Source organism: Mercurialis annua, linkage group LG4 (assembly GCF_937616625.2).
Source record: "Mercurialis annua linkage group LG4, ddMerAnnu1.2, whole genome shotgun sequence".
Taxonomy (NCBI): Eukaryota; Viridiplantae; Streptophyta; class Magnoliopsida; order Malpighiales; family Euphorbiaceae; genus Mercurialis; species Mercurialis annua.
The window spans coordinates 17,006,782-17,029,539 of record NC_065573.1 but is presented as its reverse complement, the minus strand read 5'-3'; the positions used below and the strand labels follow the sequence as shown (position 1 = coordinate 17,029,539).

General features: G+C 30.3%; 2 protein-coding genes and 1 pseudogene across 2 annotated transcripts; 1 reads left to right on the top strand and 2 right to left on the bottom strand.

Annotated features, from left to right (window-relative positions):
• Positions 1–1,169: 1,169 nt before the first annotated feature.
• On the bottom strand, positions 1,170–6,456 carry LOC126677890 (pyrroline-5-carboxylate reductase). Its single transcript, XM_050372711.2, has 7 exons — positions 6,180–6,456; positions 6,045–6,093; positions 5,858–5,949; positions 3,487–3,559; positions 2,582–2,702; positions 2,245–2,350; positions 1,170–1,470 (listed from the first exon to the last, which is right to left on the bottom strand). The coding sequence occupies exons 1-7, from the start codon at positions 6,375–6,377 to the stop codon at positions 1,288–1,290; spliced, it is 822 nt and encodes a 273-aa protein (XP_050228668.1). The 5' UTR covers positions 6,378–6,456; the 3' UTR covers positions 1,170–1,287.
• Positions 6,457–9,190: 2,734 nt separating this feature from the next.
• On the bottom strand, positions 9,191–10,799 carry LOC126677891 (uncharacterized). Its single transcript, XM_050372712.2, has 2 exons — positions 10,578–10,799; positions 9,191–10,117 (listed from the first exon to the last, which is right to left on the bottom strand). Exons 1-2 carry the CDS (start codon positions 10,725–10,727, stop codon positions 9,476–9,478), a joined length of 792 nt encoding a protein of 263 aa, XP_050228669.1. The 5' UTR covers positions 10,728–10,799; the 3' UTR covers positions 9,191–9,475.
• A 9,684-nt stretch (positions 10,800–20,483) lies between these two features.
• LOC126677892 (probable glutathione S-transferase) lies at positions 20,484–21,725 on the top strand (annotated as a pseudogene).
• Positions 21,726–22,758: the final 1,033 nt, after the last annotated feature.

The following is a 22,758-nucleotide window of genomic DNA, read 5'->3' as shown; positions in this document are numbered from 1 at the left end:
TTACCAACAACAGCATGTCACTAAATGATTTTTTGATGAATTTCTGCTTACCTGGACGAAGGAGATAAAATATTCGCCATATTTTATTTACTTTAAAATTATCAAAATATATATTTTAGCTAACATCTAGACTTTATATAGTTTATACAATATTATAGATTAATAAGAGTTTCTAGCTAGCATCTAAACAGTATAAAGATCTCAAGTTTGGTACAAATTGCTTTGACGTTACACTTTCTTTCATAAACAAATCATGCAACTCCCTCATTTGTGCCTTGGGTATGTACTAAGTAGCTTTTTTAGGAAAGAATTTGGTAAACTTTAATGCTTTCATAATTACTGCAAGTTAAGAATAAGATTTTACTGGAATTTCCTAATTAAGTCTAACACAAATATTGGCTACGAGGCGTGGAAATTCGGATAAACAACACGACACTGATACAACACGACACTGATACAACACGACACTGATACGACAACACGATAAAGTGGCTACAGCGCCAAGTTAAGAACTTCCATAGCAAACAATGAGCACTCGTCTTCCTCATTCGCACAGAAAAACGAACACTGTCCCATGCTCTTAATCGATTCTTGTATCTTTAGGTGTTAATTTAACAGGATAAGCACTATCATCCTCCCGAGACTAGGTTAAAATGACGGTCGTCCATGATATTGTTCCATTTAACTGAAATGTAATAACTGGGTTGGTGAGGCTATATACTCATTCCTAAAATTCTTGGTCATTTACAACTTTTAGTAGCTTATGGTTTTCTTCAGAGCTCATAGATCAGGTTTACCATCAAACCTTTTATAAACTTGATTGCTCATCACCAATTAACATCACAAAGTAAAGGACCATCACGGAAAATTTCATAAATTTTACTTTCATTTCTACTGGATTCTATCCCTCCGCTACTAAACCTTTATACTGATTCTATGCTGAGCTACCAAGTCCAATGTAGAACTTACATTGCACAGAAATATCTCGAGTCCTATGTTTCAGCGCTCCGTCTCCATTTCCAGAAACTCCTTATTAATAATCTATTTTTACAAAAAATATTGTGACGCTGTTTTTCATTTTTGGTGTTTCCGTTTCCATGCTACATAGGGTAGAATAAATGTACGGGAAATCCTAAACCTCAAACACTTTTGGCAAAAGCAAGGAAATATTGCTAACAGCTCCATTTATCTTATTAAGGCAATGCGAATAATTCAAAAATGTAGGGCTTAGTACCTTTGTCATTGCCTACTGCTTAAATGTTGGGTACTATGGACAATTTTTCAGGTCTAGGAAAGTTCCCGGCTACGTTTAGCAGCAGCAACAACAGCATTCATTAAATTTCCTCGGAATCCGCCTTTCTCCAGTTCATGAACTCCGGCAATAGTTGTCCCTCCAGCTGATGTAACATCGTCTTTAAGCTGACCTGGATGCTTCCCAGTTTTTGCTACCATAGATGCTGCCCCTAAAACCTGCCAAAGATGCCACAACTTTTAGCTAACCCCTACTTGAATCGACAGCCTTTTCAAAGTTAATTGGAGATAAAGCTCTTCAAGTTTTTCATTGGAGGTGGTAGAGCAGCCAAGCTCATAATCTTAAGCAATATGAATGTTTTGTGATTTGTTTTCTGAGGTCGGCGTCAGGTTCTTAAGACAGGACAGGAAATCGGGTTTTCTGAAGAATCTCTCTTCGGGCCTATTACAAGGCACTCATTTTCATGCAATTTTGTTTACATTGATAAAAATACAGAAATTATAACGCACATCTGTTAGTTACCAATAGACACATAGTAAATGCTTCAGGGCATACCACCAAGCCAAATACATTAGCTTACTAATCCTCAAACAAATTTACAAATAAATAGTTATTATTCCACTAAAGTTTTCATGTAAACTTCATTTTCTATGTTTAGTCTATTCGACTTCCCCTCCAACAATAGAAGTGTATTATTTAAGCAATACAGCCTCAATGATCTCTGCAATTGGTGCTAATACAAAATATCTAGCTCTAGTGACTAAAAAGGAGTTTACTTAGTTTATTAGGCATTCTATCTATTTGCTATCTGGCTGAGCTGTTGCCCTTGTACAAATTTTTATTTACTCCTAATTTGTTCAATTTCCTCTCTTTAAAATGAGTTGAAGCAAGCACAGTTGTAACACATGTGAACATGATTGAAATCGTATATGCATTAAACATCAATAAAATATACTTCTTTGCACAAATAACGGAAAGTGTAGATAACTTACAGTTTGAGAAGCTAAACTAAGGGCAAGTTCTCGCGGTAGACCTGCAGCCACTCCTCCATCCGCCAAAGCTTCAATTGCTAAATATACATAAGCTGGGCCACTGCCACTGTTCATTGTAAGGAGACAGAATTATTAAATCCAAACAGAACGAAAGCCAGTTTTATTACGTCTAGAGAACCAATAAATAGACATGGCCGTGATGTGTGCCTACATGATAATATCAACCATTGTTGAAAATATGGACCACAACCTTATTTTAGAGCACCAAGAAAATAAAAAGAATTCCATATGATGAACATTGATCAGCGTTATTCTATTCCAAAATGAAGTACTGTACCTCAGGCCAGTTACTGCATCAAACAACTTCTCATCAGCTCTACATATACTACCAATTGATCCAAATAATTTTGCTATTAATTCTGCATCTTCTTCAGTTGCAGCTCCACCCAAGCTCATTACTGAACATAAACAAGTTAATTAGATACCACCACTTTCAAGCAATATATCAAGAGTCAAGACGAGATTACATGTAAAAAACGCAAACTGAAAGGAACCGGAAATCTTTTGACACAGAAAGTTGGGAGAGAAATATATAAAATGCAATCAAAAAAGTTCCTTTAATTTTCCAGGTTTAGAATTGCAATTAAATTTGTAAATTTGGTTTTAATTACAAAATATAAGCATTGGACATAATTGTAAAATTGCAAACTGCAATTTACGATAGTGTACTGTTTGCAAACTTGTGATCATTTAATTTCAATCATGATAAATTTGAATTTTTTTTAATCACTAGGTCTAGAACAACAAAAATAAGGCAATAGTTTTGTGCATTATCATACAAGCCTTGCATTTCTTTTTGCAGAATCAGAAATTACTGAAAATATCACGAAACACCACATACAACTCTCAGCCAGTTATTATAAATTCATAATCATTTGAGAAATACAGTAACTAAAAATAATTTAATGCATTCCCCCTTTCTAAACTTTAAAAAACAAAGTCCTCTGGAGTAACATAGCACATTAATAACAGCTATTTTGTCATATAAAGAGTTAAAAATAAAAATAATTAATGGAACTGCTGAAAAAAGAAATTTTATCAATATAATATTATAAGGAGAATGCCTGTATGAGCACATGTACAAATTGGCAGCTCATAACAATAAGTTCCATTTAAGCAATATGTGTAATGTTTCTGCAATAACAAGATAAAGTAATATAACCATAAAATATAGAACCATACCTGTAGCTGCCTCACCTACAGCAGCCGGAGTATTTGGCATCACCCTAATAAATCTGCTGTGACCAGCCCACTCCTATAATAAACAAAAAGCAAATGATACTTAGTTGAAAAATATGGTAGTCCAAAGGACAAAATGTAATAAAACGTGAATTTGAATTCATCATAAGGACAAAATGAAGTAAATTAAAGCCATCAATTACAAAATCATAATGGTCTGCATGAAATAACAGTAGTCTACCACTCCACTAAGTAAAGTTCAAAATGGACAAAAACAAAATGGGTGAAATTGAAGAAGGTACAATAGATTGAAAAGTCACAAGGAAAGACTGCTAAAAATTAACACTTTCCTCTTCTGTTTTCTTTCATCTTTCCCAGATTACATCCATTTCGAACCACATGAATTCAACATCATTTTTCAAGATAAATGGCCAACAAAAATTTGAAATACACAAGGGCAAGAAATGAATAGAGATCTTTCAACACACTAGTTTTGTAAAATTCTTTGCTGCTTAAACCTCCTTTTCTCCAAAATCCTACCTTTTGGTGCTCATAAAAAATCCTAGCCCCCCTAGAGTTCTTTTTTACATTTTATTTTCTTGGCTATAATCAACGGTTGATGGTAGTCACTAGTTAATCTCAAATTTATTTTCTAACTTTTATTAGTATTTTTTATCATTATTTTCTTTATTTTAATCATAATAATAATTGAATTAACTCCATCTTTCAAGTATGGATTTATATTAAAAGTTAGATCGAGATGTATCAACAATATAGATTGAAATATTTGGTCAAACATATATTACATTTTATTTTCTTGGCTATAATCAACGGTTGATGGTAGTCACTAGTTAATCTCAAATTTATTTTCTAACTTTTATTAGTATTTTTTATCATTATTTTATTTATTTTAATCATAATAATAATTGAATTAACTCCATCTTTCAAGTATGGATTTATATTAAAAGTTAGATCGAGATGTATCAACAATATAGATTGAAATATTTGGTCAAACATATATTACATTTTTCGCAATAGCTTTATTTTCTTTATTTGGAAATTTATTATACTGACTCATTTCTGTCATTAGAAGAGAGGCGATTGGTTCACGGAGAACCTCTCTGTACCCGACGTAACCTGACGCAATTAGAAGACAGTTATAAAAGAAATCGAAATAGAATACCATTGTCTTTCTTAATGGAAAGTTCTTAACGGAAGTTTGTTTTGTCTTTCTTCATAAAAGTAAAAGAGTTAAGAGAGCTTAATTGTACTATTCTAACTAAGCAATTATATAATTAAATTTTATATTTATTAGGCGATATGTGATCAACGTTGCACATGTTTTTGCTCAAACATCTCGTTCTATATAAAGTGAGCAGAAATTCATTGATCACTTCTTTACTGTTTATGATATGGCTTAACGAAAGTTCTTAAATTAAAAAAAATAGAGACCGTTCTTTATTTTTTGTGTTTTTATTTGTTTAGAAAGGGGATGAGTGGAGCTGTTGATTCATGATCTGCTTAGGAATACTATGGCAAATCCTCGTTGTACAAGAACCTCTCATTAGACATTTGGCTGAGTGTAGGAAATAACTTAACAGAGGACTAAGAAAAACTAGCTTCAAGTTTTCTTATAGAAAGAATGAACATTTGAGTACTAATGACAACATGATATTTACATCAAGTAATGAAAAATGAAGTCAAGTGACATGACCAAGTTGTTTGCCATTACAGCTACTTAGTTACTAAACAGTGTAGGCTAACAAATAATATAAGTTGGTAAGCAACCACTAAATTTCATCATATTAATCTATGTAAGTCAGAATCATACTTGACTTAAGGGGAACATTATTGCAAGGATAGCTTAGATCTCTCAAACCAAATATCCCCTAAAAGATAACCATTTTTTTTAGTAAAAAGACAATCAAACTTATATAAATGGGCAAACACCAAACTGTTGTTCCTATTTTATTCTTCTCCCCACTGACTCTCCACCAAGCATACAGATCCATAGGAAATATTGCCAACTTTTGTTGTGCCTAGACTTACTAATCAGATGAAACTCAATACAAAAAATGAAACAACGAACAAATGAATGACATAAGCGGTAGGGTTGTAGAACCTCATATCACAGGGCTGCATTCACAAACTAAATCTTCGTACTAGTTCTTAGTCTCATAAATACAGGCTAATCGAGAGTTAGAATTATAAAGAGCATAATCTTTGGTTATCTCACACTTATTATTAAGCGTTACCCCGTCTTTCACAGCAATGCATTCAGCTCTAATGCGTCTAATTAATGAAGAATCATCAATAAGCATGTAATGCTGTAAAAAAAAAAACAGTAACGCCATATTATTGTAGTATACAAAACCTGCAAATCTTTCAGTTTAATTCCTGCAGCAACTGAAACCAAAAGCTTCTTCTTTGTGAGATGTGGCTTCAATTGCAACACCGCATCTTTAACTGCATCAACAACACAAACAAAAACAAATAAAATATTCAAAAAACAATAACAAAACAAACAAATTTATTCAAAAAAATCAGCAGGGGAATATTACCAACTTGAGGTTTTACAGAGAAAATGACCACATCACTCTCTTCAACTACCTGTTTTCAATCCAATTTAAAAAGAAAATCAGAAATAGAATCAAATCCAATTGAAAATAACAGACAAATTAAAAATAAAAAGTTACATCTTGATTGCGAGGGAGAATTTTGACGCCGAAGGATTGGAAGGCGGAGCAGCGATTGGGTCTGGAGTGAGAAGTAGAGATGCGAGAAGCAGGTAAAATGGCTGCTTGAACGACGCCTTTTGCTATACTTTCAGCCATTTTGCCAGCTCCTATAAACCCTAATTTGTATGTTTCCGTTGGAATCGGAATTAACTCCATTTTTCTCAGGAAACAAACACACCTTTCACTAGTTTCTAGTGTTTTGTATATTTAAAGCCGCGCAAGTGTTTCGGCTTTATTTGTGCTCCACAGTTTCAGAGCCCCCCGCACATATTTAACTAACTGGACTTGTTTTGAATTACTAGCAAATTACTTTAACACTCCTTATATTTATCTTAATTTTGAGTTCCATCCTTCTTATTTAAAATTTTAACGGTATGGTCCTTTCTTTTTTGTTTCTGTTAACATTTTAATCATCTCTTTCATTTTTAAGATTTTGAAAATAATCAAGCGATAAAGGACGTAAAAACCCTCAAAAGTTCTTAAATAAATCTTCTGAAAGCGTTTAAAAATTGAAAGAGAACTCATGTAATTTAAAAAGTGAAATTGACGATGTATTTGAAATTGATATTGAAAATAATATTGAAAAATAAAAAAAGTATAATTGCAGTACAAATAATTTCATAAAACCAAAGTGTTTGACATTGATTTCTCCTTGGAGTTTTTGAGTTTTTGGTTGATTTTATTTGGGTTGTAATCATTGTCTCGTTTGTCTTTTATAGTGCTTTTCAGAAAACTATTAATTCCCCACGTTCCAACTCTACATTTTCTCCACTTTCATAAAAATTGTCACTTTGATAAACTGTCAACATATGCTAAAATTGGAGATCTTAAGCTGTAAGCTTCTTGGAGATCTTGAGTTGTAGGCAAATTGGAGATCCTGAGCTATCGACAAATTGGAGATCTTAAGCTGTAAGCTTCTTGGAGATCTTGAGTTGTAGGCAAATTGGAGATCCCGATCTATCGACAAATTGGAGGTCTTAAGTTGTAAGCTTCTTGGAGATCTTGAGTTGTAGGCAAATTGGAGATCCTGATCTATCGACAAATTGGAGATCTTAAGCTGTAAGCTTCTTGAGATCTTGAGTTGTAGGCAAATTGGAGATCCTGAGCTATCGACAAATTGGAGATCTTAAGCTGTAAGCTTCTTGGAGATCTTGAGTTGTAGGCAAATTGGAGATCCTGAGTTATCGACAAATTGGAGATCTTAAGCTGTAAGCTTCTTGGAGATCTTGAGTTGTAGGCAAATTGGAGATCCTGGACTATCGACAAATTGGAGATCTTAAGCTGTAAGCTTCTTGGAGATCTTGAGTTGTAGGCAAATTGGAGATCCTGAGCTATCGACAAATTGGAGATCCTGAGATACCGAAAATTGGAGATTTTAAGTTACCGAAAATGGGAGATGCTGAGCCACCAGAAAATTGGAGATCCTGAGCTACCAAAAATTGCAAATCCTGAGCTAAGATCATGGGTTGTAGACTTCTTTGACTTCAGCATCTCCTTGATTCTTTTGGGCTTTCGGACGTTGGGCAATTTTAATTTTGGTATAAACAATGCCCCTTATATATGAATGACTTTAATAAGCCATTTATATATAATTTTGCTTAACCAAAATTAAACTCCAACTCACAAATTATTTGCGTTGATCTATAAATTTCATCTGTCAACTAGCAGTTTCAGATGTTCCAACCGCTCTAAACTTTTCAACCGCTCTAGTGTCTACTCCATCATTTTCAGACGCTCAAGAAGCTCCAACTGCTCCATGTCACCTATTTTCCAAACAGGTAAAAAATGATAAGGGACTGAAGCGTCTAATGTGATTTCCAGAGAAATCTGTCCGGGTGACGAGCTATTAATTTGTTTGCTGGAATCTAAGCAGGCGTAATCTGTGAATAGCTGCAAATTTTAAGGATTAAAACGTAATTAGTCACAAATAGCCATAAAAATCTAAAGAGATTGTAATTTGATTCTTAAAGTTGGACTAATTGCAATATTTTAAAAGTTTATGGGTCAATTTGCAAGTTGTACGGTTGAGTTGGTTAAGGTGGCGCTATACGCGGGAGAACTACATGATTAGAGAGTCTTGAGTGGGAGCAATAGGAAGGATGGGTGACCTATTAGGAAGTTTGTAAAAATCGACAGATAGGTGCTGGTGGATGACCTGTCGCGGGGGATGAATGACGGAGGGCTCGGGTGGGTGATGTATTAAATAAATAATTTATTTTATGATTTAATTTTTTAAAAGAATATTTTTTTTTTAATTTTTTTAATTAGAGACGGATTCAAATCCGTTGCTAAATACGTCACTAACTTTTGAAACTTCCGTCGCTACAAAAATTTGCGACAAACTACTGAGCGACGGACAAATTCTGTCGCTTTGGCCATTTAGCGACGGAAAAATCCGTCGCTAAATGGCAGAATTTTAAGTAGTCATGTGCATTGCATCAAAAGCGTAGAATTAAATTACTCTGTGACCTCTATGGTTTTTGAGAAAACCCTGCAAGCATGTTTTATTCATAGAAATAAGCTAACCTGGAAAGGAAATAGTCCTAGTTTGGAGAAAAAAAAGTTAAGAGAAAAAGGTTGCTGGCCAGAATCAGAAGAGGTTCTGCTGGAAATGTTCACTTGGAGGAGCAGTTCTCAAATATTATAGGATTCATACCAGAGATGGCAGAGAGTTCACTAAATTTGGGAGTAAAAGCTTCAATAAAATAATAGCATTGCACTGGAAATGCTCTTATGTGTTTAAAATTTACACTCGGTGGTTTAAAAAAATTATATTTATCTTGTTTTTTTATTATTTAAATTTAAAATATTTATTTTTAACTAAAGGTTATAACTGTCATTTGATTTTGTTATTAAATAAAATTATTTAAATATTTTGATATATTTTTTTAAAAGGATCAAAATAGATCTTGATTCTATCTGCATAGCTTTTACATATATGTATAAGGATTTAGAGTTGCACATTTCCATTATTCGCAACGAACAATTATCCACGTTTACTCTTTACAAATGCGCGATGCATGTTACAAACCCGCAAAATGGAATGTAATCAAGTTGCATTACCTCGCAAAATACTCGAAATGACTCGAACAATACTCAAAACCAATTTGATGTTAATTGAATCGAGTTTGATGTCAGACTACTCGAATGCCAAGTCGCATTCGATCATAAGATACTCAGACACGCCCGCAAGTCTTATTAGGTTTTAGTTCATTAGTTCTTTTATGTCTTATATTACTATAATACACTTATTCTTACAAATTCCCCACCTTACCAATCCTCAAATGAACAGGAAACTTAACAACTTTCTTGTCTTGCCCATCTTCAATCCAAGCATTCTTAAACTTTTGAGTCACTTCATCACTCAAAAGATCAACACCTTTTTCTTTCGCAGTTTGATAAGCCGACCAAGACTTCAAATAAGTAAAATACTCATCCAACTTCATCATTTTTTCAGTCACAAACTTAACCGGCCCAGTGTCATCAAATCCGTCCACCGGCTCAAACGGAAATTCGATATTTGTATACTTATCATCCACCCATTTTCTGCCTGAATCCCAATACGGATTGGAATCAACGGTGTAAAATGGTTTGAAAACAGAGTCTACAGAGTCGTTAACTTCGGGCACTGTATAGCACCAGGCTGCAATGACTCCATGAGGCTTCTTAAGTACCCACTTCACTTGCTCATAAAATGTGGGGAGTTCAAACCAATGGAGGGCTTGAGCAACTGTAACTAAGTCAACACTGGATTCCGATGAAATTAATTCTTCGAATTGGTTCATCGGAATGACCGGAGGAGTGCATTGATATCGAACGTTGGAGATTTTCGGTGCGAACTCTAGCTGCTTTAGGCTTGTGTCTGTGGCTATTACATTCTTGTACATCCTAGCAAGCTGGAAATTCATGGCCATTAACGGAATCAGTAATTTTATTTAGGTGGAGCAGTTTTTTATTCGAAAGATACACAATTCGGCCTAAAATTTGATAGTTGACTTTTTGTTAAAATCAAATTAGATTAAACGACATGTTTTTTAAACCTATATGTCGTTCGATTTTTTTAAAAATCAAACAACATATGTATTTTGGTTTAAACTTTTTTAAAAATAATTCAATCTTCATTAAAATAATTATTTAGTACTCATCAATTTTTAATATTTTAGAATCGGGATGGCGCAACCACCCTACCTCACTCCATCCTAGTTCCGCCTTTGTTCACGGCCATTTGTGATGATTTCGAGGCAGAAAATGGTCACGGACTTTAGTGACGGAATATAATTGAAATTAACATTATAAAATTTGGCTATAGATGACATCAAACTATGATGAAATCGTAAATTTAGAGAGAGGACTCACAGATTGAGCAGCCTGGGCGCTTCCGGTGCCAACATCCCATGCGAGATCTCTAATTGGAGTGTTAGAAGCAATGAATTGGAACAAATCTTGCGGATAACTTGGCCTGCCTTCTGCATATTGTTTTGCTTGCTTAATGAACAATTTTGCCATTTTTTTATTCTTCTAATACTTCCTCCTCAATATATTTTTGTTGAGATATTTTACATGTGATGTGGAATAAATAAATGGTACTATATATTATCAAAAAAATAAAAATAAATGGTACAATGAAACTTCAAGGAAATTGAGGAATAACTTGGGAAGGTTCAACACGAATTCATTTGTTACAAGGATGCCTATTTTGACCTCTGCACCTCAAACTGTTATTCTTATTACAAAAATTCACCAATGGATGTGGTCTATTTTAATTTTAAATATTAAAATAAATATACATATAACAATCGATTTTCTTTTCTTTATTATTTAATAAATTAAATTATCCAATTATACAATGGAATTTCAAGAAACCAACTTTGTAATGTGTCGGATAATTAATAGCTTTAATATTTTATAATTTATAAATTTTACAATATATTATGTAGAAATATTAATTATTAGAGATATTTTCTAAAATATATATTAAATAAAGTAATTTATTACTCACTAATTAGTTATATGAATATTGATCGTCACTAAAGTGTTCATATTTATTTTGTTATAATACTAAAATAATTTTTTTTTGTAAATTTATCAAGTTGGTGGAGAACAAAGCAAATAAATTAATAATTAATAATTTTTAGTATTTGTGAAGTATATTTATTTAGTGTTTTTAAAATATAATATTAATATTAAGTCCATAAATAAGAATCTTTTAAAACATATTAGTTTTCATAGTTTTTATAGTTTTTCTTTAAAAATTCAGAACTTTTAATAATTAATAAAATTTTAATTTATTATATATTAATTATTAGAGAATAGATGTCATAGAAACATTATAAATTTATAATCAGATGAACGTTCTAAACTAAATTTTCTCTAATAGAAAACTTGAACAATTTTTTTTTGATGACTGAACAAATTAATTACTTTGAAATTGTTTACATATACTATAATTTATAATTTGATATATTTTATTTAAGAATTGTATTTAATGGCTATCACTTTTAATTCTTTTTTTTAATAACAATTAGTGACTTATAATAATTCTATTAATAATTTAATATTCAATTCCAAATCAACCAAATATTGATTTTAATTTAGAATTCAAATCAGATCGTTCAGTGTTTTAAAAAGATTGGGTTACAGTGGAGAATAGATACTGGATAGTGGAGAAGACATGTCCAACTTTGCATTGTGTTAGTATGACTTTCTAGTTAATTACTATCGATAATTGGTTGCGAGGATAACCCGAAATTATCAGTTAATGATAGGTTACGTCATACATGATGGTTGTAATAAATTCTCAATATTTCCTAGTTCTCTTTTGTTTTTCGCTTCGGCTGCCGTCAATGGTTTATTTTTACCGTTGACGGTAGCCATTTCTTTTTTATTGCTTTAGAATAAAATAAATGACCGACTCCTTTTCATCTTTTCCATTTTTGTTGGTAAATCTATCAACGAGGCGCATCAATTTCAATAGATATATAAATAAAAAATCAGAGATGGATTAAGCCCTTTCAAGATTGAAGATGAAATCGTTATAGGTTATATTAGTTTTTTTTTATAACTATTTTACAGCGATTGTCTTTCTTTTTTGAAAGTTTTGCTGTTCTTTTTATATGAAAGATTTGTTGTTTTTTATGAAGAGTTTGTGAGTCTTCTGTTAAACAGAAAAGGATTGGAACGGTTATGTAATTTTGATTTTGTTTTGTAAGGCGATCTGCGAATCAAGGTTTATATCTTGTTCCATGTCAGGTCATTAGAAACGGTTATACCCTTTCTGAATTCTTACACCTGTAACTGCTCTTTATTATCAATAAAAAATTATTTGATTGTCAAAAAAAAAAGACAAATTTTAAATTTGATAGGTACAGTTAGTATTGAGGGTTAAATTTATGGATTTTAAATTAATAAAATATGAAATTTATGAATTCTTAAATTCTAACGTTTAAAATGTATACATGGATTCATATGGATGTATTTGAAATAATTTAATGTTAGTATAATTTACTATTCATAAAAAAATAGATTTTAACTTTTTCACTTTTTAGATGGAAATTTAAATAAGAAATTCTGGAATATGAGAGAATTTAAAAATCCATTCATTGTCATATTGTTTTTTCATACCAAACAATGGATTCCAGTAATATCTATAGATTGTGGGAAATTTATAAATTTTGTTACTCCAAAATTCCTAAATTCAAAAGGTGATCTTTTTTTTTTCTTAATTTGATGAAATAAATTTGATCTAATTTGGTACAAAAGAAAATAAGATCAAATATGATATGAATAGTGACAAATATCGGGTAATTGATTTTCTAGCTATCCAAATTATATAGATTAGCGTATCGCGGAAATTTGAGAGATTAAATCATATATATATATATAAATATAAAAGTAAAATATGAAAATATAAATATGAAAAATCAAACTGATGTCAAATCTTCATAAGTTTATGTGTCAATTTAATGAATTATAAAAGAAAGTGTACAAAAATTAAGCTTCATAATTCTTAAAGCTTTATTTGACGATTTCTTAAAATAAACGGCATTTTACAAGTTCTTCAGCAATACATATATATAGTATTGAATTTAATTTAGAGTAAATTACTCTAATACTCTTCACGTTTGGCATAATTTATAGTTTGACATGTTAGAAAATTTAATCAATTAAGTACTTAAGTTCTTGTTTAGAAGATTGTTTGAGTAAACTAAATGCGGAACATACCTGAATCCATGATTGATAACTTGAAGGAGAAGAAGAGTAGGGAGAATAATTTTCTAATTGAGTGTGTTGTGTTTTTGTACATATATCTAAATGGCAAATGAGAAGCCTATTTAAACAAACTCGGCTAATAATCACCCATGGCACCTCAACTTTAGGGGTACGGGCGCTAAACCCCCTGATGTTTAAAAACGGGCGCTAAACCCCCTAAACTTTGTGTCGGCGCTCATAAAACTCCTTTTGGACAAAAATACCCCTAGCGCCGTCTTTTGTTTGCCGGCTGTCTTTTGAAACAGAAAAAAAAAATTGACAGCACCAAGTGTCAGATGACATGTCATCAAAAGACAAAAAAAATGAAAATATCTAAAACACCCCTTAATATAATATCTGATAAAATGAAAAAACCTAACCCAAAATCCAACCACCCATTTAAATCCAAACCGCCACTGATCTAACCGCCGCCACTCCACCACCACCGGAAAATTTTCCGGTCATCTTCTCCGAGTGAATGATGACCGGAAAATTTTCCGGTCACCAAAATTTTCCGGGGTCTGAGGAACGGGTCTGTTCCTCAGAGGAACAGAGCGGCATCTGTTCCTCTGAGGAACAGACGCCGGTCTGTTCCTCTGAGGAACAGACCGTCGCGATCTGTTCCTCAGAGGAACAGATCGCGAATCTGTTCCTCTGAGGAATAGACCGTCGCGATCTGTTCCTCAGAGGAACAGATAAAGATGACCGGAAAATTTCCGGTCATCTTTAAAATGGAGAGGATGACCGGAAAATTTTCCGGCGGTGATCGGGTGGCGGGTCGGTTGGTGGAGTGGTGGTTGGGTCGGTTTTTGGGTTGACAGATTGGTTTATATTAAATTGGGTTGGTTTGATTTTTTTTCTAAATTAAATTAGGGGTATTTTGGGTGTTTGAAATTTTTAAGATATATTTCTGACGTGTCAGATGATATGACAGTGTCAGAATTTTTTTTAAATTGTCAGTTGACTGAAAAAACGGCGCCAGAGGTATTTTGGTCATATTTCGTCCAAAAGGGGTTTAGTGAGCGCCGACACAAAACTTAGGGGGTTTAGTGCCCGTTTTTAAACATCAGGGGGTTTAGCGCCCGTACCCCTAAAGTTGAGGTGCCATGGGTGATTATTAGCCAACAAACTCAATAGACACATCAATTAGGGACCATACCCTTTCATAAATAACTAATGGTGTAAATTACTAATCTGGCCATTATTAATTAATAATTTACACCTCAGGAATTCTACACATTTAAATTAATTCTCGCGCTTTATTTTAGATGACTTTGACCTTATATAAAATAATATCATCTCAATTGGGTCCTTTAAACTTTATAATAATAATATGTATATGATTATTAACTATAATACATGTACGTCTACATGTTTATATATATATCTATAAGTATGTATGCACATTATTGCAATCCAAACTCTAACAATATTCCTTATTTGAAAATAAAACGATTTGTTACTTCAGTTTTGATTTTGCATATACTTATAACATTATATTAAATCAAATCGTTAACAGAATGAAATGTAAGGAACCAAATCGTTTGAAAATGAAGTATCAAATCATTAATATAATTGAAAGTGAGGTACCAAATCGTTTGAATGAAAATATTGAATTATTAACCGAACTAATAAAAGCCCCTAGTTGTTGATGGAATCAATTTTTTTTTTTATAAATGATGGGTATATTAGCACAATCACAAATGAGTGATTGGCAAAACCTTTTTTTTAAAAAAGGCTTGCAAAGATCCGAATATTTACAAAAGAAAAGTAAATTTCTATAAACATCCAAATCCGAATAGCTAAAACCCTTATTGTTATCCTTATAGAAATCCACCGCTTTGCGAATTCCTTGAATCAAAACTTGATCAGTGTCGACGATTTCTTCGTTGAAAACCATCGCGTTTCTTGATTTCCATAACTCTCAAACGATAAAGAATCAAATCGTTTGCCATAATGAATGGTATTTTCTTTGAGATAATGAACTCCAGAAATGGAAGAAATCAAGAATGGAATTAGGAGTCACCCATTTGAAATTGCACATAACAAATAATGAATTCCATGTAGACCAAGCAAAACGGCAGTGAAGAATGATATTGCCTATGGGACCCTCTTTCAGCTTCAAAACATCTAGAACAAAAAGACTGATATGGAGATATAATGCCTCTGTTCAAAATTGAGATAAAAAATTATTTAATTTTCAAATAAGAGATATCAAATTATAGATTATGATAAACATAAATGGCCTTAGAGTAATTATATGGGTAATTGATCCTGAAGATCACTGAACTTTCGAATTTTTTCATTTCAGTCACTAAACTATTTTTTTTTATTTTAATCACTGAACTTTTATTTTTTTTCATTTTAGTATTTTCAGGCCAAAAATGCTTAGGTGGCAGCCGAAATTAATTTTTTTTAATCTGAAAACTTGCCATATATGCAATAATTGATCCAAAAAGTCATTTTCAAAGTGAAATTATGTATGTGTGATAAATTTTCAAGGTAAAACTTGTAAAATCCGGTTGTCACATGTCAACTTCCGGCTACCACCTAAGCATTTTTGGCCTGAAATACTAAAATGAAAAAAAATGAAAATTCAGTGATCAAAATGAAAAAAAAAATAGTTTAATGACTAAAATGAAAAAAATCGAAAGTTCAGTGATCTTCAGAATTAATTACCTAATTACTTAAAAACCACTCACCTTATAACTTTTTTTCATTTATACCATAACCTAGGAAAATTTTTAATTGTACCCTATTTTCGATCTTTATGTTTCGTTTGTACCCTAAAAATAAATTTTTTGATAATTTAATTAATTTAAAGATAAAAATATTAAAAATAAGATACATAAATGATTAACGTTAACGTTTAATTAGAATATAGGTTAAAAATGAAGGACTAATTTAAAACGTTAACGTTTAATTAGAATATAGGTTAAAAATGAAGGACTAATTTAACTCTTTTTTAAAATAAATAAGTCAATTCAACTCATTAGGGTAGAGATGAAACATAAAAATTAAAAACAGGGTGCAATTGAAAATTTCCTAGGTCATGATATAAATGAAAAAAAATTATAAGTTGAGTGGCTTTTAAGTAATTAGGCCTAATTATATATAACAAAGAACATTGTGCAGCCTGGTTGCTCCTCCTTTACTGCGTCTAGCATGTTTTTTTTTTTTTTCTCATAATGCTCTTTGTTTTGTTTAATCCAATCTTAGCTTAGTATGAGGGGGTATTAAGGCGCTAAGGCTTTAATTTGGCTGTAAATTAATTCCTTCCTTTTAAACTTGTATATTTTGGTTTAATAAAATTGGAGCTTGTCAAAAAAAAAAAAAAGAACATTGTCTTATGAATGATTAACTCATTTATATAATCTATATTTACGTTTAATTTGAGCTTTGAATTGTTATTTTGTCGTGTTTAGTATTAGTATATTGTACCTTATTGTACACGAAATGTGAATAATGATTCAATATATATATACATCTATCTATAATAAATATAAAAGTGTATTCGCGGGGGAAACACTTCCATTCACGGACAAAAATGCCCTCTACATATTTTATCCAAATTGATATTCCTAATTGTGATATATAAGAATATTTGTGCTTAACAAATAGAAAGATGATATTCCTAATTCATAAAAAAAACATATTAAAAATAATTATTGCAGTAGCTAGCATTATGTATTAAATTCCTAATCCTAAAAGGAATTGTGCAACAACTATCAGTAAGTTGATATTCCTTATTATAACATATAAGAATATTTGTGCTTAACAAGTAGAAAGATGACATTCCTAATCCATAAAGCAAACATATTAAAAATAATTATCGCAGTAGCTACACCATTATGTATTAAATTTCTAATCCTTAAAGGAATTGTGCAACAACTATTATTATGTGTTAAATTTTTAATCCTAAAAAGAATTGCACAGATATATCACTATATATAAAAAGAATATGACGAGTTTCATTAATATTAAATAATTATATTATAATATTTTTATTAAAGTTTTGATATTTTTGATATTTATTAGTTATTTATTATGAAAAATAATATAAATTTGCTTCAATCATATTACTATTTTTTAATAACAACAATATCAAAAATTAAATCTATTACTTAATTCTAACTTTTTAACATTTCCAATAAAAAAATAAATTTTTATAAAATAATTAAACAAAAGCAAATAAAAAAAACAAGTCTAATAATTTAAATAATAATATATTATTAATAAAATATACAATTATAATATTAAATAACAGGTCATATAGATACCGTTAACGTGCGTAGCACGTGGCCAAAAAAATTAATATATATATATATATATATATATAGCCAGAGCTAAAATTGAGGTAGGGCACAAATTAATTAATAATAATTAGAATACTAGAACCACACAAATATATATTAAAAAACATAAGTTATTAATTTTTATCATGTGAAAATACAACTGAAAGTCAAAATGATGTACAAAATTAAAAAATAAACTCATTCCGCCCAATTAAACTTATTTGAAAAGATGAGTAATATATAATGTTTTTTTTGGTTCAATATATAATGTTAGCTCATTATTTTTAGGAACACTATATTACTCCTTATAACTTATTTTCTTTTTTTCTAAATTGTCTTTTTAGAAATTATATCCCTTGAATAAACAAATATTCCGTACAAACATCATCGCTAATACTAGGATCATATGGACAAATAAGCTTACTTTCACCATAATCATGAATGATATCATCGACATTACACTATATTGGTATATATCTTTCTTGATTTATTCAAAATACCACAGGATTCTTCAATTAAGGATCGTAATCATTTTATTAAAAAATTATTAACTATTATAAAATTCCAACTCCACAATAATTAATCAATACATTATTAAATAAAGTATAAACTCATATATTATCATATAATTCAGACATAATAATATTTCTACTTATCTGGTAATTATATTGAAAAATTTACACGATTAGACATAGATTTGTATCGCTGCACAATGAATTTTTATTTGGCATTACTCATCTATCAATTTTAATATTTCACTTGTAATATAACTTTTATTTGGCTCTAGCACTAATAAGTTTCACATATAAAAAAAAGGTTTATGTTCCACGTCAAATTTAAATCTTCAACATAAAAAAATCTAAATTATAATATACAAATTTCATATAAATTATTTTATTTAGTTTTAAAAGTTTAATGTACAATAAACTAAAATAGCAATAAAAATTGATACTGTTATTGAAATAGTGAGAGATAAAAATCACTGACCTTTTAAAATGTAGAATTAAATTGATAAAATATTTAAAATTAGAAGTTCTATTTGGATAAAAGGCATGTGGAGTGTGAATTAAAAAAAAGAGTTGAAAGAAATTAGACTAAAACTTAACAGCTTGGGTTAAGGCCTAAGAGTAATAACTTGACTTTTTTTGGATCGAGGTAGGGCCCAGGCACTGCCTGGCCTCTACCTTGTATCCGTCCCTATATATATATACACGTTTTAAGGTACTAGTTTCGCATTACGTGCTATGCACGTGGCTCGTAACGTAACTACTCAATGAAAATATTAGTAAATTTATTATAATTATATTAATTTTTATTTATAATTAATATTAAATTAGTTAAGAATTTTTGTAAAAGTAAATATAATATATTTGGTTATTAATTTTTTTTTCATACTGAATTTATTCTTTTTTTGGTTTTATAGTAATCATAATTAAATAATTAACTTAATTTTATTAATAATATCTTTAAAAATAATAAGATAGAAATTTAAATAATAATATATTGACCAAATATAGTATTTTAATTTTGTAGTTCAATCAAACTAAAAGATAGGTATTCCTACTAATTTGGAGACAATTTAGTTGTTTTTTACATACTAAAAATTAAATTGGAGATAATTTAGCTACATATTATAATTAGGACTTTAATTATAATAGTGATTAATTAAATAACTAATTAGTTAATGACTATAAAACCTTTATTTAGTAGTAAACTGAAAAGGATTATTCAGTAAATTTGCCTGTCCCCCCCCCATCCGTGCTTTTATATATAGTATAGATGAAACCTAAAATATATGTACAGTCGACCCTCTAATAGTTAATATTCAATAAATTAATAATTTTAATTATTAATAAAAAATTGAGAGAACCAATTTTGTTCTACGTCGGATAACTAATAATTCTATTATTTAATAATTAATAAAATTTAAAATATATTTTATATGAATATTAATTATTAAAGAGATTTTTTTAAAAAAATATATAACAATTGATGATTTATTAGAGACAATACTAACTTTAATTTATAAAGTGGAAGCTAAAATACCTATGACTTTTTTATTCGTTTGAGAAATTTCAAGTGAAGTTATTAGATTAATAAGTCAAAGTAAGTTAAGCATCTCTAGTATAAAAAGATATTAAAAATTATTTTATTTTATAAATACAACTTCTTGATAATTATTTTTAGTTTGATATCAATTGATATTTTTTAAATTATTTTTTTAAAAAAATTAAGTGATTGTAAAGTGTATTTAGTTAGTTTTTTTATAATATACTATTAATATTAGGTCTATTATTATAGATTCTTTAAAATATTTTATAATTTTTTTTATACAAATTCAATAAATTAATAATTCTCATAATTAATAAATTTTTGATCCACCATGTATATTAATTATCAGAGAGACCACTATATATATATATCAGTGGACATGGATAACAAGAACTGCCCTTCGAGTTAATTCATTAGACGATCGAGCTAGACAATGGAAAGGGAAGAAAGATATAATAATGCACGAGTCCGGCATAATTATCAGGCAATGTAGGATTATGTTTTAAGGAATCTAGATTCTACTTCATCATATAATTTTTTAATTTTTATAAAACATTATACTAAAAATATTAAACTGATAAATAAAATAAAATATCATAAATCTAATGTAGAAAATGGTGTCCAAAGTCTTCCCCGACACAACAGAGTATTTTGCGTAAAAATAACATGTATAAATATTCATGTGTAGGAGCCCATTTTGTATAACTAGCATTGACTAGATCTTGCACAAACATTGTTTGGATTGGGAGAAAAATGGGCGATGAGGTTATTTTGTTAGGTTTATGGGCAAGTCCTTTTGGCGTTAGGGTTAAAGTTGCTTTGGCAGAGAAAGGGATTATATATGAGTACTGTACAGGGAAGAAGATCTGAGAAACAAGAGTGATTTTCTCTTACAAATGAACCCTATCCATAAGAAAATTCCAGTTCTCGTCCATAATGGTAAACCCGTATGCGAATCTCTTAATATTGTTCGGTATATCGACGAAGTTTGGAACGATAAGGCTCCATTGTTGCCTTCTGATCCTTACTTGAAATTAAAGCTCAAGCTTTATTCTGGGGTGACTTTGTTGACAAGGTGCCAGTTTTTTTATTTTTTTATAATTTTGTTTTGCAAGAATTTTTCTTTTACTAATCTGATTTGTATTTACAAAAATCTTATCAACTCCAACATGTTTAAACAAGGGCTAAATTTGTTTATTTACCCACATGCTGTATCTTGTTAACTAAATATACTATGATTTTAAGTTTTGCTAGTTTGATCCATTAACTTTTCAAGTATTGCCAACTATAACTATATCTAGTTTTTAGTTGACGGGCACCATATTATACATGTCATATAGGATAAGTTTTATATAGGTAGACGTACAAAATTGCGCCATATCATTTTTTAAAAAATATTGTGGATATATTTAGCAAAACTTGAAAAAATAATAGATCAGAATGGTAAATTTTGAAGTTATAATATATTTAACAAACGAGACATAAGTAATAGATAGATAAATATATTTTGCCTTAAATAAAAGTGCGGACGAAATAAGATCTTAATCTTGCACAAATGATGCAGATCTATGGAATAGGGAGTAAGATATTGTGGGGAAAAGAAGAAGAGGTGGAAGAAGGAAAAAAGGGAGTAATAGAAGCCTTCAAAATCTTAGAAGGAGAGCTCGGAGAGAAAGCTTATTTTGGAGGTGAAAGCTTCGGCTATGTGGATATTGCTCTGATCCCTTTCTACCCTTTATTTCATTCCTACGAGGTCCTCGGCAACTTCAGCATTGAACCTCACTGCCCTCATCTTATTGCATGGATCCAACGATGCTTGCTCAAGGAGACCGTTTCTTCTTCACTTCCCGACCATCGTAAAGTTTACGACTTTGTTTTACAGCTGAGGAAAATATTCGGAGCTGAGTAAAATGTCAATATTTTACTCGTAAAATGTTGTGTTTCATGCTTGTTATAATAAGAGACTGCAAACTAAATGTATACATTGTTTGTTTGTTTTTTATGTCAAAGTTTAATTGTGTTATTTGAAACTATATTTAATTTTTCTTTCTTTTAATCAATGTGCATGTGACGATGAGAATATGATAGTGTATTTTCATTCAAGATATCGTGAGAAAAATTGAAATAGCATTTTCATTTTCGCAAATTTAATATGTCAATTTTCTAAAGATTGTCGGATCACACATGTTTAATTTTGTTTTCTTTCCTTTTTTTATTCATTTAATAGAACAACATACTTGATGACCAAATATTTCTTCGGGCTTTTTACATAAATATCTAGCATTTGCAAAAATATTACTTTTATACGGGTAAGAGTTTTCAATATGAAAACTACCATCCATGCTGGAAATTATTACTTTTATACGGAACTAATATATATACTACTCCAAGTCAAACCCTCATAAAGTAAATAATTTTCTCTCCTCAAATTTTTCTCTTCTTTCTCTCTCTCAACTCACCTTTTGTTCTTCGCACCAATCCGCCTACGCCGTTCCATTTTCATCGTTTCTCTTCCATTGTTCCATCTCCGCCGTTTCGCCTCCGCCGTTCCATCTTCGTCTCGCCGTCATCTTTCTTTTATCGTTTTGATTTCAGATCTGAATTTTTTTGTTCTTTTTTTTCATTTTCAGATCTGTAATTTGTTAATTGGTTACTGTTTTTTTACCATTAAACATGTATAAAAGAGTATCTTTAGAGAATCTAATACTCATTTCATGTTATGTAGAATAATTTTGTAATTTTATGGAATAAAATTTTGTTATTTCTACATTTTTCTTGTGTTTCTGCGTTTTTTTTAATTCTGCAGAACAATTTCTTGATGATGATTGTGTTGACCCGGAAATTTTGGCCCATAAAATAAATTGGGCTTAGTATTATTAGACTTTCAAATATATTTAATAATTTAAAATTAATTATTAAATAAAGTCTAATTAATATTAAAT